Below are 16223 nucleotides of genomic sequence, written 5' to 3'. Positions count from 1 at the left end.
CAGGAAGAGTCACAAAGGAAGGACTTCAACACATAGACTGGAACAGGGGGGGGGGAGGCATACAGACCACACTGCTGACACACAAGACTTGCGGGGCTCTAGCTAAGGGCTGGCTGGAACAAGCTCTCTCTCTCTCTCTTTCTCTCACACACACAGTGGGTGGGAGAAGCGCAGACGCTGAAGTACGCAGCGCAGTGAATTTGGATGACCTTTGGGGAGGAGGCTGAACTATGGGATCATTAATCTGTTCCAGCTCTGCTATGGAGGCCAAGTCTGGTTAATTGTTAGGGAGACAGGAATTTTATTTCCAGACGTGTGCAGGAAATTTTAAAAAATCGAACAAACCAGTTGATTAAAAAAATGATTTTTTTCAATGGTGCGATTTCAAACATTTTATTCTTCTGAAATTGTGCAAAGTGTACTTTTAAAAAATAAGCAACTTTTATGCTTTTATAAATGGGAAACGTTTACATTTTTATCACCAACGTTAAAAGCAAAAACTCTGTGTCCCATTACTGGCCTTCTCACTGATTTTCGGTGAGAATTCAAGCACAGTGGAACCAAAGGGTTAATCGGGATGCTGGGGCACCACTGAGTGCACCAGAAGGAATGTGCTCACTCCCCTAGTTACAGGGCATGCTGGGATCCAGGGGCCAATGCCAGTGCGCTCCCATTTTTGCACCACCCTGCCTGGTAGCTGAACTCTGTCCATCTTACCTGTTGTCCTCAGTGCCTTGGCTTTGGGGTGGCTCTGCTGGGCTGGGAAGGGGGACAGAGGCAGCACCCATGGAGCCAGGGTCTGCCCCAGCAGCCTGTGGGTGCTGCTCTGCCACGGCCTGAGCCAGCAGGCCAGCCTCAGTGGGCGGCAGGGGCGGCTGGAAAGCAGGGGCCGCGTGCTTTCTACTTAGAGTGCCACCTCTCCGGGGGTTCGCCTGGAAGTCCATAACCTTGACACCAAAGCTACAGAGGAGAGAGAAACACACCATGCAGACTGGCTACACAGAAAACACCAAAAGGGAGCAGTACAACTACAGGGCCAGACAAGAGACTAGTCCCTGTTGCCTGACATGCAAAGAAGCAACAAGGAAAAGCCCTCCAGAGTTTTGTCTGCACAATACTTCTGGAGTTCCAGGTATGCAAGGCATCCAGGCTTAATCGCACAGGTGGGTGGGCAGGCAAGGGATGGATTGCAAAAGAGGCTCTTCAGTTGCCAATGTGCATCTTTTGGGGTGCAGGGACCATGTGGAATGGCCCATGGCTAAAACACGGGATGCAATTTTCCTTCCCGGCAACGTCTGGAGGTGCTGCCTCCTTCTCCACAGCAGCTCCAGAGGGTCTCACATTTAGTCCAGAGGCCTGGCACGTTCCGGCAGCCGCCACGTTTGATTAAGCCACGGATGCTGCATTTGGGACCTCTCAGTTTTATCTGCAGGTCTGTGTGTGTGTGTTCTGCAAACCCATGCAAGCACAGAAACAGCTAAGAATGTGGTCCCAAGCTCCAAATTCATCTTCCCAAGAGTCTAAAAGCCAGACTTCCAGCCACCCAAGCTGGGGTTGGGGCTTTGAAATATGCAGGCAGTGCACAGTGAAACCTCGGCCCCTTGGTTGGGGCAACCGAACAAGGTTCCCAAGAACAAGAAGGGGGTGGGGCATACCTGGAGAAAGCAGGATGGACGCAAAGCATGAATATGCAGTCCTGCTTCACCTGCACAGTTTATACCACTTGCAGAATCCCCCTTTTCCTGGGTGCAACAATTTTTATTTTAAGCAGCAAACTCGTGCATGCTTCTGTGCAGACCCACACACACAACCATGTGCCAACATGGTTATTTGTACTGACAAAGCATGAAACACAAAAAGGCTGTTAAATGGCACCATGGATGGAGGCCCAGCCCCAAATCAACCCCAGCATGTACAGCACTTAAGAACATGAACTCTAGTTGAGCTGCACTGTTGTAAGCTGCAGGCAAGACCAGGAAGACTGAGGGCTGCACTTCCACTCTGCGGGGAGAAGGGAAGGCCTGTCAGGCAGATGAGAGCTGGCAGGAGGGAGAGGAGCACCGGGCCAAGCCATTGTCCAGAAGGAGCTGCCCTGGAACCACACGTAGCTGGAGAGCGGCAGTGATGGGGACCGACAGGACCAAGCAGGCTACACACTGCAGTGAGTTACAACTTGCATGTAGGGGAGAAGCTGCAGCACACAGTGGGAAGCGGGTTCTGAGAGCTCCAGCCTGCACTCTGGATGCCTCCCCACCAAACCAGAAGTCTTGATCTGGCCTGAAGCCCTCCTCGGATCATTCAGACACGACATGGTGCTGCAGGCACTGCGCGATTTAAGGGGAAAGGAGCTGCGACTGCTGCTGCTTCACAGGAAACTCTTAGAAAGTTTCGAAGAGACTGTCAACCACAGCTGGCTGGCTGGGCTTTGACATCATGCATGAAACAGATGAAGGAAATGCTGGTACGTTACCTCTGAATCTTCCTCAGGCTGCAGCGAGGAGGGGGAAAGGACCCACTGAACACTTGTTTGCAACAATACAGCACACACCCTCACACCAATCCTCTCTGGGAGGCACCTGTGGACATGACCTGCCACCCTAGGAATGCTTCCCCTTTGTTGTGTGCATGATAGCAAATGTTCAGAATCAGATACACAGTGACATTTGGGGCCTTCTTGGAAGTGATGCCACTACTGAGGGCCCAGCTGTATACTATCATGTAATAATTAATGCACGTGTACAAATGCTGACAATCCCAGATCCAAATAGATCATGAATGTCCCAAATCTCAGTGCATGTTGACAGTCAGCAAACCTGACAAGCAGAGACACCTGCGCCCCCAAAGCTGCTTTTACAAAAGGGGGATGGAATCAGCAAGGGAGATGTGGGATTGTCACCATTCAGCAGATTTCAGCCAATCTCTCCTATGCACGCAAGAGGGCTGGGAAAAGGGGACACTGGCTGAAAGCGTCCAGCAAGAGCCAAGCCCCTCGCCTTCTCTTTCCTACTGCTCTCCACGAGAAGGGGAAGTGGAACTGCTGAAGGCAACAGCCCCAAGTCAATGACCTTGAACAAACTCTCAGGGAGCTCCAGCACACCTCTCTACACTGTGGGGAAGAAATGGGTTCTAACGGCTTGGCCAGGGGTTGAGGGGGAAGAGCCACTGCCTCACCCTTCCTTCTTCAGCAGCTCCCCGTCCATCACAGCCATGCTGACTGGCCTCTTCCGCTCCAGTGTGCCCGAGTCATAGTCTGTCCCCATGTGTAGGTGATTCGAATTCAAGGCAGGCTGTCCCACAAACGCTCCAGACACATTGAAGTCCAACTCTGAAGTTAAAGAAAGGCAATTCCTAGTCGGTAGTCTGGTCTCCTGCCCTTCGTCCAAACCAGAGGGGCAGCACAACCTCATAAACCACCTTTGGGGGCTGAGAGAGAGGAAAAAGGGTGTCATGGCTAGGTGTAGCCAGGGAACCAAGCTCCACCCCCGCTCCATCGCAGCACCCAGGTGCTACCTGGTGTGCCAAAACATCCGGAGGCAAAGGACAAAGTGTGTCTTACATGAACCTCTCAGAATTCCTACACATTTCCCTGTGGAAGAACCTCCTGGATGATGCGTTAACACAGGAATGACTCACCTTCGGGGAAGAACCAGTTGGCATGCTGGATGATTGGTTCGACAACTGCTACCACGTGAACGGAAGTCGCAGCTGCCATTTCCGCAAGAGACCTGGGGACACGTGGGGAGTGAGACTGTTTTTACGTGGCATGGGTGCTCTTCATGAGCAGAGACTCAGCCAGGGACTGGCCACTCTCTACCAACCCCTGAAAATCTGACCAGGTCACCCATGTGCTGCTCTCATGAGGAAAGTCAAAATGTGGCAATCAAACAGGGAATAAGAACTCTTCAGGAAAGAAACCAGTGTAGTTGTCATCTGCACTGGGGTCCCTTTCTGTTCTGAACCAGGACTGCCTTGCAGTGATTCTGAAGCAGATTTGCACCCAGGTCCAAGGCATTCACCAGCTGAACTTTGCTACCCATCCCTCTGCAATGAAACGATTAAAGCCTAAAGAGTGCCTGTGGCCGTCTTGAGCATGAGAAATGCCTGTATGCTTTTTGCAACTAGAAAGGTCCATTGCACGTTTAAGCTTCTCCTCCACCACCATTACCCAACCAGCACTTACCCTTCGCTCTTGGCCCACAACAAGTTCGGGCCCAGGACGATGGCGATGTTGCTGGGGGTCATCTTGTTGACGTCACTGTACTGTGCAAGCTTTGCAAGGAATTTGATCAAATACCTACAAGGAAGAGATTGCGATGTTACCCTTCTGAAGAGGCAACAGGTCCGCCATGTGGCAGGAACTCCCAAGTTCCTCCTCAGAAACTTTTGTCCCTCTCCTGCCTGCTCCTGGGGGAAAGGAGGATGGTGATCACTTCTGGTGGAATCCTGCACCCTGGCTCTTGCTTGAACAGGAATACAGAAAAGACTGGTTACGCAACAGCTTGCTTCAGAAACAATCCACAAAAGATTTCCATCCTGGAGACCACTCAAAAACTCAAAGCAGAGCACAACACAAAATGCACAAAGAACAAGCAACAGCTTGCATTATTAAAAGAAAAAAACCACGGTCTTCCTCCAGACTCTGCAGCAGAGAGTTCTGCAGTGCTCCAGTTTAAAAGCAAGAAAGGGGAGAGAAGATGAGATCGCTTTAACAGGGCCACCTTTTAGGCCAGGAGGATGTAGAAAGGGACCTGCACTCACCACAGCTCCTCACCACTCACCTGAAGTTGGCCAGGTTGTGCTTTGGCAGTTTCTGGCAAATCCTCCACAGGTCCTGCAGCTTCTTGTCCTGATCCTGTATGCTGGGAAAAGAAGAAGACGTCATCCTCTCTAGACCAAAGCCCAGCGAAACCAGACACTGGTGCTCATCTTCTTTGGCTCCAAGGCCAATGTTGGGGAGGTTTTACCCCCAAGACTACAGTCTGCCCCTTGACCACACTGTGACATGGGACCCCGGGGTGTTGTGCTCAGGGGCCGCGCAAACAGTTCTCAGTTGAACTACAAAAGTAGGTGGGGGGGGGGAGAATTAGATTCACAGGGAAACAGTTAACGTTTGCGAAGCTCTTTCTGCCTGTGGGCACATGCAGAACAAGATGGATGGCAAAAAGGATGCAATAGCCAGAAGGGCTTCGCCCATGGGAAGCTCGGCAGAAGATGAAAGGGGGTGAAGCTCCACTTGAGAGCAAAGACTTTCCAAGTTGCCATTTATTCCTCACCACCCCTGACTCCCACCCCTTCCCCTCACAGCCTGCTCCTACTTTGCAACTTGTGTCCATTCTTCATACAGAGTGTAAGTCATGAGTGGCTCCGGCAGCTCTCGGAGGTAAGACTTCAGGGCACCTGGAGAAGAAGGCAGCAAGAAGAAAGGCTTGACGGAGTGGAGGAGAGGCCCCTGGCAGCTGGACTGCAACCCCCATGGGCCCCGTTTGAAGATACAGTCACCACCAGCAAGCACGTTTCGGGGTAACTCCTGATGATCAACTATGCACAGCCTGTCAAGCTCACAAGTACTACAGAGTAAACCAGCGACATGCATTCATATAAAACGGCTGAAAGAAACCAAATTATTTGTGCCAATTAAATGCTGACTCACCAGGGGGCTGGGGCAACACACAGAACTAAGTAATCTAAAGCAGGTGGCCTCAGAAGCAGAATTCACTTCTAGTAGACTTAGAAGTGCCAGATTTTCTCCCCTTTTTAATGAGAATCAGTGTCTACATGACCCCAAACATCTCTGACTGACCTTTAAGCAGCTTGAAGGGGAACATAAAAAAAAGAAAGAAAATGTATTGCTTTGACATCTGCATATGTTTTGGAATGAAATTTTTTGGTGCATTAAGTTTTTGCAGATTTTCTCCATTCTTGTTGCCTTGAACTTCACACCTCTCAAAACGTGCAAAACCCATCAAGGAATTAATTTCAGCACAAATACAGAAGTTTGAGCAACGCTTCTTCAATAGTTTATTTTGGTTTGGCTCTTCAAGGACCCCCCCCCCCAAATCAACAGGAGAAGTTTGGGGTCATTCAGAGCCCAATCCTGTCTCCACCAGCCCAGAGAATGGGCAGCACCAATGACGGATCATGTGCTGCATGCTGTGGGCCAGGGGTGGAAGGGACGATGACCAGCCAACCCAGGAGAAGTGAGTAAAAATACTTTTGTTTACAAATGGTTTGCTGATGTAGGTCTGAGAAGACTCCTGGGGGTGGGAAGCGTGAGCCAGAATCTCAGCATGTGCTGCCAAGGTTCCTCCTCCCACTGACTTACCAGCGACAATGGGGGGCTGAGGACTGGTGGAACCCAAGCATCGTCTCTGGGCTTTTACGCTGCTGTGGCCACCCGCAGAACAGTGAAGTGACTTTCACGCCATCACCCCAGGGCCTGTGCTGGCGGATCACAAACTTCGCTGCTGTAAGACCCACATGGATCCTAACTAAAGGAGGCGAATGCCCACTACTTCTGTGACCATGATCAAGGGCCATGGAATCTTTTGGTCGCGTGAAGAGCCAGGGGCAAGGGTGGTCTAGGTCCTGACATGCTGGACATTCAGCCCAGTCTGAGACAAGTCTGAGCCACTTCACACCATACTGGATTCTGGGAGGGAGCACGATCGCCACACCTGCCTCTCAGGACACTGTTCTCTCTGCAAGAAGAGTCTGGCCTGGCTCTCTCAAGACCCACCTGCTACGGCATGAGGATCCGAGTAAAACTCATCCAGCTGGGAAGCAGAACAGTCCAGGGCTGCTTTCAGCTTCTTGAGTTTGGAGGCTCCAGCAGCAATGCGGAATAAGCCCTGTGCAGCAAGAAAGGTGCCTCATCAGCTGGGGGTATTTGCTACACCATGAGAAGGCTCTCTGGTGCCTGCAGACTGCTATGTTGCTCTGGGGGCCACCAGCAGACAGCTCCCAGGATGACAACCTCATGGTGGATCTCTTAAGGGATTGCGGATCTGGTCCTGTCCCTCCCATCTGCTCAAAAAAGACACTCACAATTGCAACAGTTTCCCCCCTTGAACCCACATGACTGGTATAACTCAGAACCCCCCCCCCAATATTCCAGATAGACGCCCCTCAGGCACTGCCACATACAAGTTGCATATACAAGTCGTATGCAGTCACAGTCACATACATGATGGCACCCAAACAGCTTCTTCTAGGGGGCAAACAGTCTACTGACATGGGGGTGGGAGGCCATGCCCACCCCTTGGAATTCTTGGCTTAAGCAAGCTGGGAACCGCTATCCTGTGATTCTATATGAGAGCATTCAGTGAAGGGATTCTGCTCCTGTCTGTGGACCGACTGAGCACAAAGGGGGTGTGTGTTTCTTCCAGGCCAAAGGGGTCACCCACACCAAAAGAGCCTGGAACTTCTCCTGGGGTACCCCAAGCATGCACAGAACCAGCATTGGGAAGACCAGGGAAACCCCCCAAGTCATCCCCCTCCTGCCCCTTCCCCCATGCCTGAGCATCCTACACAATTCAAGCTGCAGCATATGCAGCCAGCAGGGGCACCACACAAGAAATCACTCCTTTTGTTGAGTTTACACTGCAAAAAGGTCAAATGTGCCACACTGTATGCACTGGAGAAAGTGCCAGAAGTCCCTTCCCGGCTCCTTGGGCATCCTGATCAAGGGGAACACAGCCAAGTCACAATGGCAAAAGCCAACCACTGAGTCCTCCAAAGGGACCACTCCGTGGCTCCCCCCCCCCAAGTGTCCTCAGCCTGTGACAGTCCTTGTAGAGGCAGAAAGTGCAGCATTTCAAGATCCAGACAGAAACAGTCAGAACGTAGCCACAGGAAGCAGCCTGGGTGCCCTCTGGGGGAGCTGCCTGGCCATTTACAAGAGCTGCTTAATGTCCACCCCCACCCTGGACAAGAAACGGCCACCGGTCACAAATGAGGGACGTGAACATGCTGCCCCCTCTGCAAACAGCAACAGGTGGAAGTGGAGAGGAGCAGCTGCAGTTAGGGGAAGACACCTCACCTCCTCCTTCATGCCTGTCTCCAACAGCATCATCACGCAGGCTTCAATGGGGAGGGCAATTTCCCGGCCGCTGCGCTTCAGGTGCTCCTCCAGGGGTGTCCCAAAGGCAGGCTTCTCTGTCCATTTGTCTAGTTAGAGAAGCAGCATGAAGAGTAAGCAACACAGCTGAGGAGTCTCGAGTCCAACAAATAGGGTTTGTGTGCAGGGACTTTTCATGCTTTGCAGTGGGCAAGACACCAGGACACTAGGCCTGCAGGAGGCGTTACGGACTGCAGTTCTGCCAACCAAGGCATCAAGCACTGGCCCGTCCTCATCATGGGTTGACCTAGCTCTTCATGCCAGAGCCCTAATTCAAGAGATTGGGTTTGCCAAAGAGTCATAAGAACATAAGAACAGCCCCACTGGATCAGGACATAGTCCAGCTTCCTGTATCTCACCAAATGCCCCAGGGAGCACACCAGATAACAAGAGACCTGCATCCTGGTGCCCTCCCTTGCATCCGGCATTCTGAAACATAGCCCATTTCCAAAATCTGGAGGTTGCACAGGAGTTAATTTTCACCTCCAGGATTCCTCCGAAGGCCAGATCCACACAAAGACCAAGGTTAGTATTATGCACAGGGTTCACCCAGTGCATAACCAATCTGTGGAACTCCTTGCCACAGAATGTTGTGATGGTCCTGGCCTAGGTGTCATTAAAAGGAGACTGGACAGGTTGATGGAGGAAAAGTCACTCACAGGTTACAAGTCATGGTGACGGTATGTGCCCTCTGGGTTTAGAGGACCCCCATCTCTGAATGCCGGATGTAGGGAGTGGTATCAGGGTCAAGGGGTCTTGTGTGCTTCCCAAGGCATCTGGTGGGCCACTGTGAGATATGGAAAGCTGGGCTGGATGGGTCCTGGGCCTGATCCAGCCTGATTTTTCTAACATTTTTAGGTGTGACTGAATCCTGTGGTGAGTCAACAGCGGATTTTTTTTTTAATGTTACAACACATTCTTCCTCTCAAATTCCTTCCCTTGACCCATTACTTTGATATTTTGCCTGTGTAATCCTCTCTCCATGGATGGTCTGTTTGGTGGTGGTTGCACCTCCTGAGGCCTTCCTGGAGAGCAAAGCTGAAATGTGACAACTTGCTGGAAGTGGACCTCTGCCTGGAAACATTCCAAGCTCCTCCACCCACCCACCCATAACTGATAACATTTAGACCTTCGGATGGACCACACTGGCCATCTGCAAGAGCAGATGGCCAGATACCCAAGGGGCCCATGAAACCAACCCCAGAAGAATGGAAAACAGGACACCCCCCCATCCTGTAGGAGCAGTCAGCCCCAGAGCGCCAGGTGCAACTCTGCCCCTTAAGGCGAACAGCAAGCTACAATTTTCAGACTCCCAGTCAAACCTCTGATGCAGTAACCTGTCTAAGAGGCTGTCATCATTCTAACCATCCTAATTTCACAGCCTGGGGAGGATTAACAGCAGACCTTGCAAATCGCTGAGCAAAAGTCAACTCTGCTCTTTCCAGTTGACAAAACAAACAACTTTTCCATTCCCCCCCCAACTAGAACAGCAAATAAAGGTCTGAGACAGAAGAATGTTAGCAGATTGTTAGTGATGCAGGAAGTGTTGGAGAGGAGACACTGGAAGCACTCAGCCCTTGGTGTTGCCCATGGCGGTTGCGGAACCCCTAGCCGGACACTCTGCCAGCCCCTGCATGGAGCCTGAAGCACTTCTGCAAACAAAGCTTGGGCCTTCTCCAGCCTCGTCTCTTGCCCACATGCAGCATTTAAACAGAGCTGTGGAGATTAAGCTGAAGCAGCAAATGCACTATCGCCCTCCCTACATAACTGCAACCATTTCTCAAAGAAAGAGAAGAAACTCAGATCACCCTGGACTCTGACACCATGGCTCTGGGAAAGGGACTGAGGACGGCTTGCAACAGTCACTGAAAACTTTGCCAGGGATACAGTTAGGTCACTGATCTTCTGCTCCCTCCCCTTACTCTAATGCCAGCATTTGGCCCTGTAGCTTCCAGGGTTGCTGGCCCTCCAGCCCTGGACTCCAGGTGTCCCATGGGGGGCTGTGAATGTCCTTAGGCAACTTGTAAAGGAAAATGGCAGCTAAGCACCAGGAAAGCAGCCTCAAGGGACTCCTTTCCTCCCCTGCCACAGACCCAGAGGGACCCATCCTGGGTCCCATTCATGCTCCCAGAGGGACCCATCCTGGGACAAGGTGACTTTCACCCTTCACGGTCTGAAGCATCTCCTTCCTGTCTCCACAACCAGCAGCAATTCCAGGCTGATCCTGAGGAACTCAGTGCCATGGCATGCTTTGGCAGCTATTTGACAGGAGAATTTTCAAAAATGATGGACCATTTTGTGGAGGAGAGTTGGTGCCTCTACGACTGCCATAGTAGAACATTCTGTGATTTTTAAGAGTGCTGATTTTAGCATGCTTTATTGGGACAACACCAGATGGTGGTTTTAGATTTTTAGATGGGTGCCTGGAGCACCTAAATGCTGAAAAAGTGACTACTAGGACACACTGAAATAATGTTAACAGCTATGCAGAACCTCCACTTGCTGGGGCAGTCGACCTCCAAATACCAGGTGCTGGAACCAAACACCCTACCTGTTGCCTTCCAGAAGCACCTGGTTGGTGCTGCTGGGCCAGGTGGAACAGCAAGGAAGCAAATGCAGTTTTTCTGACTTTGGGCCCGCAGGGTCTTTCCAACTGGCCTGCAGATCTTTGCTTCTTCCTATCCCTGCTGCTTGCTCCTCCCAATGAATATCTACCTTGTAGCGGCTGTGGTTCCAACCAGTCACAGCACATGACTCTGAATGCAATACCCCCCCCCATTCAATTCCAGTTCTGCTCTGCTGAGACTCTGGACATCCAATGCCACTGGACTAGATGGGGCAAGGAGTCTGACTTGCTTATAAGGCAGTTTCAAGAATTCCTAAACACGGTAGCCAAAAAAGCAGCAACTGTATGGGAAAGATGGTGGCTGCTGGTGGCAGGCCTAGGACTGGAGACAAGCATGCCCATTTTGTGAAACAGCATGACCCCAAAGGGGGCCAAGCACATCCTCAGTGGTGGGTTAGTAGATTAAAAGAGACTTGGAAGAGCAGCAGAAGTGCTGCTGTAGAGGGGAGTAATTCTGAAAGCTGTGTCATGAAGAAAGGCCCCGTGTTCTTGATCAAGAGGGGCAGCATGCCAGAGGGGGGAAATCAAGTTGGAGGCAGAGGAGTAGTAGGTGCAGAGGTGGAACAGGCAAAGCAGGAGGCAGCGCACAGGTGTACTTTACCTTGATGGGAGTGGATTTCGGGGAGCACCTTTTCTAAGACTGCTAATGCTTTTCTATGGTAATCTGCTTGGGCTTCTAATAACTGAGAACAGAACCCACATTGTAAAACACAGTATTAGCATCAGGTGAAGACAACACCACACACAGACAGAAGGTTCAAGCATGTGAAAATGGCCATCTTTGACGGACGGACACTCACCGATACAAAATGCCTGGCGTAGTCGCCTTCTTTGGAGATGAAGCTGTACATGTCTGCAGCAAGCTGATCCTTTCAGACCGGGGGAAAGAGACAGAAGTTGAGTGTTAGCAATGGCAGGGCCCGCACTGGGCATCCAATTGGCCAGCAAAGCCCTGAGGAGACCCAGATGGAGAAAACCTTCTCTCTTCCCCTCATTTGGGCACGAAGAGCAAAGGAACACCAGAAGAGCCCCACTGGATCAGGCCAAAGGCCCATCTAGTCCAGCCTCCTGTATCTATCTCAGTGGCCCACCAGATGCCTCAGGGAGTACTCAAGAGAACAAGATAGCTGCATCCTGTTGTCACTCCCTTGCACCTGGCATTCAGAGATGGGTTACCTCTTAAACCCAGAGGCTGCATACAGTCATCATGACATAACCTGTGATAGACTTTTTCACCACTAATCTGTTCACTCCATTTCAAAGTATCTACGCTATAAGCCACCACCACATCCTGTGGCAAAGAGTTCCTGAGATTAGCTCATGCTGTGTAAAGAAGTATTTCCTTTTGTCTGTTGGATCAAGATGGAGCCACTCATGACCCCCTTACTGCAGGACACAAGGACCAATCAAGACAGGTCAAGTGGACAAGCCTGTCACAACGAGTGCAATTACACACACTGACAATTGCTGCACTGAGTATCAGTCACATAAGTCGGGGACCTCACTAGAACTTCCTGTTTTTACAGTAAAAGGTTCCAACACCTACTATTAAATTAAGAACGTAAGAGCAACCCTGCTGGATCAGGTCAAAAGTCCACCTAGTTCCGCTTCTTGTATCTCACAGTGGCCACCAGATGCTTCAGGGAGCATAAAAGACAAGAGACCTGCACTGATTAATGATATGAACATGGAGATAGACATGCGCTCAGCAGTTTGTCTGGCAGCACCTCATGGAATCATGGAAGCAAGTGTGGGAGCTGAATAGAAGTTTCAGAAATCACAACTTCAAGACTTTGCACAGCTTCATTTCTCCTTCTTTGGTCAGCAGAACCCCACTTAAATGTACAAGACAAGTAAAAAAAGCAAATAGCAGGAGAAAGTAGTGATATCACCACCATCACCAGTCGCTTAATTTGCACCATTTTTTCTGACAGACAAGTCTTGTGTTTGTATTTTTTTTGTTTCATGCATTTCTGTACCTGCCTCCTTCCAAGGTGAACAAAAACCCACGCACATTAAGATAAAAATATCATTAGCGCACAAAACATTGGTGTGGACACGCATGAGCGCAGAGTTACATGGCTCTGATCATAGAATAAGGATTCACAGAAATGAACAGCTAAAATGGGGGACCATCTGGGCTCTGCCTGCCAGGTGTGGCCCTCAGGATCAATGCTTTAATTAGAGGGAGAGGAGGGCCTTTAACGATCCACAACCCCACACTCTGATCCCTCTGAATTTGAGCCAATCACACCCCCTGCCTTGTGGCAGTAACCACAAAATTTAAGGAGATAGGCCCTCTTTGCACTCCTCCCCCCTCTCTCAGTGACTGGAGCACTGCTCAAGACACTCACTGCAGAGACAGGCCAGGAGCTGCCCAATGTGCTGCCCATATGTCTACTGCACAGAAGGCAAAGACTGATAGCAGATGAAACCGAGAATGCAGCCTAGAAAGGAAGATACCTAGGGGATGTGTTTCCCTCTGCAGGAAGCTGAACTGTGTCCTTGAAGACTAGTTAGGGAGAATAGGCCTCGCCTACTAGACCTGTATCTGAGACGGGAAGTGACAGGCTGAGTGTGGATCAGAGGCATACAAGTGCACCTCTGGGGCACTGGGTCACGTGTTCACAACACCACACACCTTGCATTGCTCAACTTTGTTCCCCGCTTCGTCCATCTCCTCCTTCAGAGAATCTATCTTGGATGGAAGCCCCTGGAAGCTGGTGGCGGACGTTTTGTGAGCCTGGTTCCATCTGTTTCAGAGAAACCCAATTTAGTCTCGTTGAACACAGAAGAGTACCAGAGAGGAAAGGCATTGCGACGACCGATCTACACTCTCCCCATCACCCCCACCCGCTGTCAAGCTGCAGCCACGACAAGGGGACATAATTACTAATATGGTATGAGCCTCTGTACTCCATTCTGAAGAGATGCCCAAACAGATTTCTAAAGCAAACAGCAGTTCACCCCCTGGCCTGCAGGAGGCAAGCAAAGAGGCAACGCAGGGGTGTCCATAGAACTGGGCACATAAGAAAAAGGTTCTCAGATGCTACCAAGTGTTGGATCTGCAGCTCTGGTCAACTAAACCAGGGTGTGCAAACCCCAGTCTGTGGGTCATTTGCAGCCCTCAGGGACACCCAATCTGGCCCGCAGGAGCCCTCAGTCTCCAATGAGTCTCTAGCCCATCGGAGACTGTTGAAAACGGCACTGGCCCACGACTGCCAGTTGCAACCACCAGGTGCGAGCTGTGGGCTGAGTTAGAGCAAGGCCTATTATAGTCCCCATGTGTTTTCTGCTTTTCCCTGGGAATTATTTTAACCTCCCCCCCCCCCCCAATTGCCTCTGAACAACTTATGTCTCCATGTGTTTCTGGCTTGGTCTGTGTATTTTCACTGAGAATGAGGAGTGTGGCAAACATTTCATAGTTCTCATGTGGTTCTACATGCCTGTGTTATAGTTCTCAAGTATATTATAAATAAGCTCAGTAAAATCCATTCATTCATGTAAGTTCTGTCTCTAAGGCTTTCATTTATGCAAATTTATGTAAATTTAAAATGCAAATTGATTTTCCTGGCTTCTGACACAGTGTCAGAGAGATGTAGCCCTCCTGCCAAAATGTTTGCCCACCCCTGAACTACATCATCAGGTGTTGTCTTCAGTGTGTCAAGTTTTTATTTATCTGAAAGATGCTTATTCTGCCTTTCAGAGCAAAAATCTCTCAAGGTGACACACAACAAAACACAAAATTCCGTGTTAACTCTTTTGAAACAAAAGGGTTGGCGGTCCATTTCAATCAGCAAGGGGTTTTTCTGATGCATCACACCAGATGAGAATGAGAATAAAATACTATTAATGGTGGGCCAAGGCAAAATTTCATGCGGTCCTTTAAGTAACCCTAAAAGAGGCACCCAATCCTCCAACTCAACAGAGATCTTCTGGGCTGACCCACAAGGCAACCATAACCAGGTCACAAACTGTCCACATGACAATGAAGTCCATCTTGGCTCCTCCACTCCCAGGTCACCACCATCCAAAGGTTTACAAACCACCAACTGGAGACAGTGAGTGCACAGGAGGGAGGACGTGAAACAGACCCTGCTCTACAAGGACTCACAAACAGAAATTCCAGGTGCCTGTTTGCGTACAAGTCAAGAAGCTTGGCTTTTCAAGCAGTGCATGTTCAATTGTGGAGCTGGCCAGTGTGCCACCTGCCCCATCCGCCTACCCACATCTCATCCCAGCAACCATGCTTCTTTATGACAGTGTGCATGGGTCCTGGGGAGTGGCAGAAAAAAGCCCAGAGGCAAGGCGGGTGGATAGGCTCATCTCCAGAGTTGGTGAACCCACTGGAAACATTCAGACAGTTGGATGTGGCCCACAGGTCCCCTATAGAGGAGCCATGTTCAGAAGTGCTTCTGGGAAAAGAGAGCAACAAAACGCTAAAGGAATGTTGTTGGAAACAGACATTTCCTGTCCTGAAGTGAGGCTGTCACTAGGTGCATCTCACCTGGCTCTTGCAGAATCCCAGTCCAAGACCAGCTTCGCTAGCTGCTTCCTCTGCTTCTGAATGTTGGGGATTTCCATCTGAAAGCAGAGACAACAGGAAATCTATCTCTGAAAGTCTGTCATGTGGACAGCTATATTTAACCGAAACTGATGGCTAGCTGCCTTTTTCACTTGCTGTTTTGTCTTCTGACCCTTTTTAATTCCTGTTGACCCTTGGAGAAGACCGACTTTACGGCCTCTTGAATGGATCACAGGTGGAGACTTGTGGACTCCAGGAAGCAGAAAAAAACTGGCACTTCTATATTTATTTTTATTGACTGGATTTCCAACCTGCCTTAACCATACTTATCAAGGCAGCTGACAACAAAAGAGGTAAATATTGTGTGATCTTTGCCAGCGACACAGGGTAAAAAAAAAAAGTCTGGATTCTGAAGCTAACAATGTTTTGGAATTGGGGGCTTTTGATAAGGATGCAACCAGTGGCACAAATATGAGTAGATGGATGGTTACCAAAGCAACAGAGATGTGGTCCACTTCCACATACACAGGAGATGCAGACAGTGAAAGGAGCAACCGAGTTAACTGGGACTCAATCAGGTGATTCTACCCTTCAATGAAAATGGAGTAGAACCCCTGCCCTGCAGATAATCAGAGCAAGAGAGTATAAACAGGTTAGCCAGAGAACATGCATATGTGGGGTTTCTCCTTGAGAACACCAGGCCACCTTTCTCTGCCTCCCCCATTTCTGATGACTGCTCTTTTAAAAACTTTATTTGCTTCCTTTTCTTTCATCTGTTTCTTTGTTTTTCCCTTTATGCACAGAGTATTCTGGGCGTAAAGTGGAGGAGAAAGCAGGTTTGCTATTATTGCTTTTAGTGATTAGTTTGCATTTAGTTGTGCTGCAAGTTTGTTAATTATATAGAGAGATACATTGTGAGGATATCTCTATGTTTGCCCTGGTAGTTTTAATTTATG

The 16223-nt window shown here is 49.8% G+C and overlaps 1 protein-coding gene across 4 annotated transcripts in view; it reads right to left on the bottom strand.

Moving 5' to 3' along the window:
- The window catches only part of ARHGAP17 (Rho GTPase activating protein 17), a 66997-nt gene that overhangs the window by 7929 nt on the left and 42845 nt on the right, over positions 1 to 16223 (bottom strand). For 3 of the 4 annotated variants that reach the window (XM_066640439.1, XM_066640440.1, XM_066640441.1), the window contains exons 6-17: positions 15250 to 15326; positions 13384 to 13495; positions 11543 to 11611; positions 11344 to 11425; positions 8039 to 8166; positions 6737 to 6848; positions 5316 to 5397; positions 4779 to 4859; positions 4181 to 4294; positions 3634 to 3725; positions 3172 to 3325; positions 718 to 960 (exon numbers count right to left, since the gene is read on the bottom strand). In XM_066640439.1, coding sequence (XP_066496536.1) covers positions 718 to 960; positions 3172 to 3325; positions 3634 to 3725; positions 4181 to 4294; positions 4779 to 4859; positions 5316 to 5397; positions 6737 to 6848; positions 8039 to 8166; positions 11344 to 11425; positions 11543 to 11611; positions 13384 to 13495; positions 15250 to 15326 — 1346 coding nt within the window. The remainder of the gene's footprint in view (positions 1 to 717; positions 961 to 3171; positions 3326 to 3633; positions 3726 to 4180; positions 4295 to 4778; positions 4860 to 5315; positions 5398 to 6736; positions 6849 to 8038; positions 8167 to 11343; positions 11426 to 11542; positions 11612 to 13383; positions 13496 to 15249; positions 15327 to 16223) is intronic. The other variant, XM_066640442.1, reaches the window with a different exon arrangement.

This window comes from Tiliqua scincoides, chromosome 13, assembly GCF_035046505.1.
Source record: "Tiliqua scincoides isolate rTilSci1 chromosome 13, rTilSci1.hap2, whole genome shotgun sequence".
In the NCBI taxonomy this organism is placed as follows: domain Eukaryota; kingdom Metazoa; phylum Chordata; class Lepidosauria; order Squamata; family Scincidae; genus Tiliqua; species Tiliqua scincoides.
The sequence above is the reverse complement of the archived record's forward strand: the minus strand, read 5'-3'. Positions and strand labels throughout refer to the sequence as shown.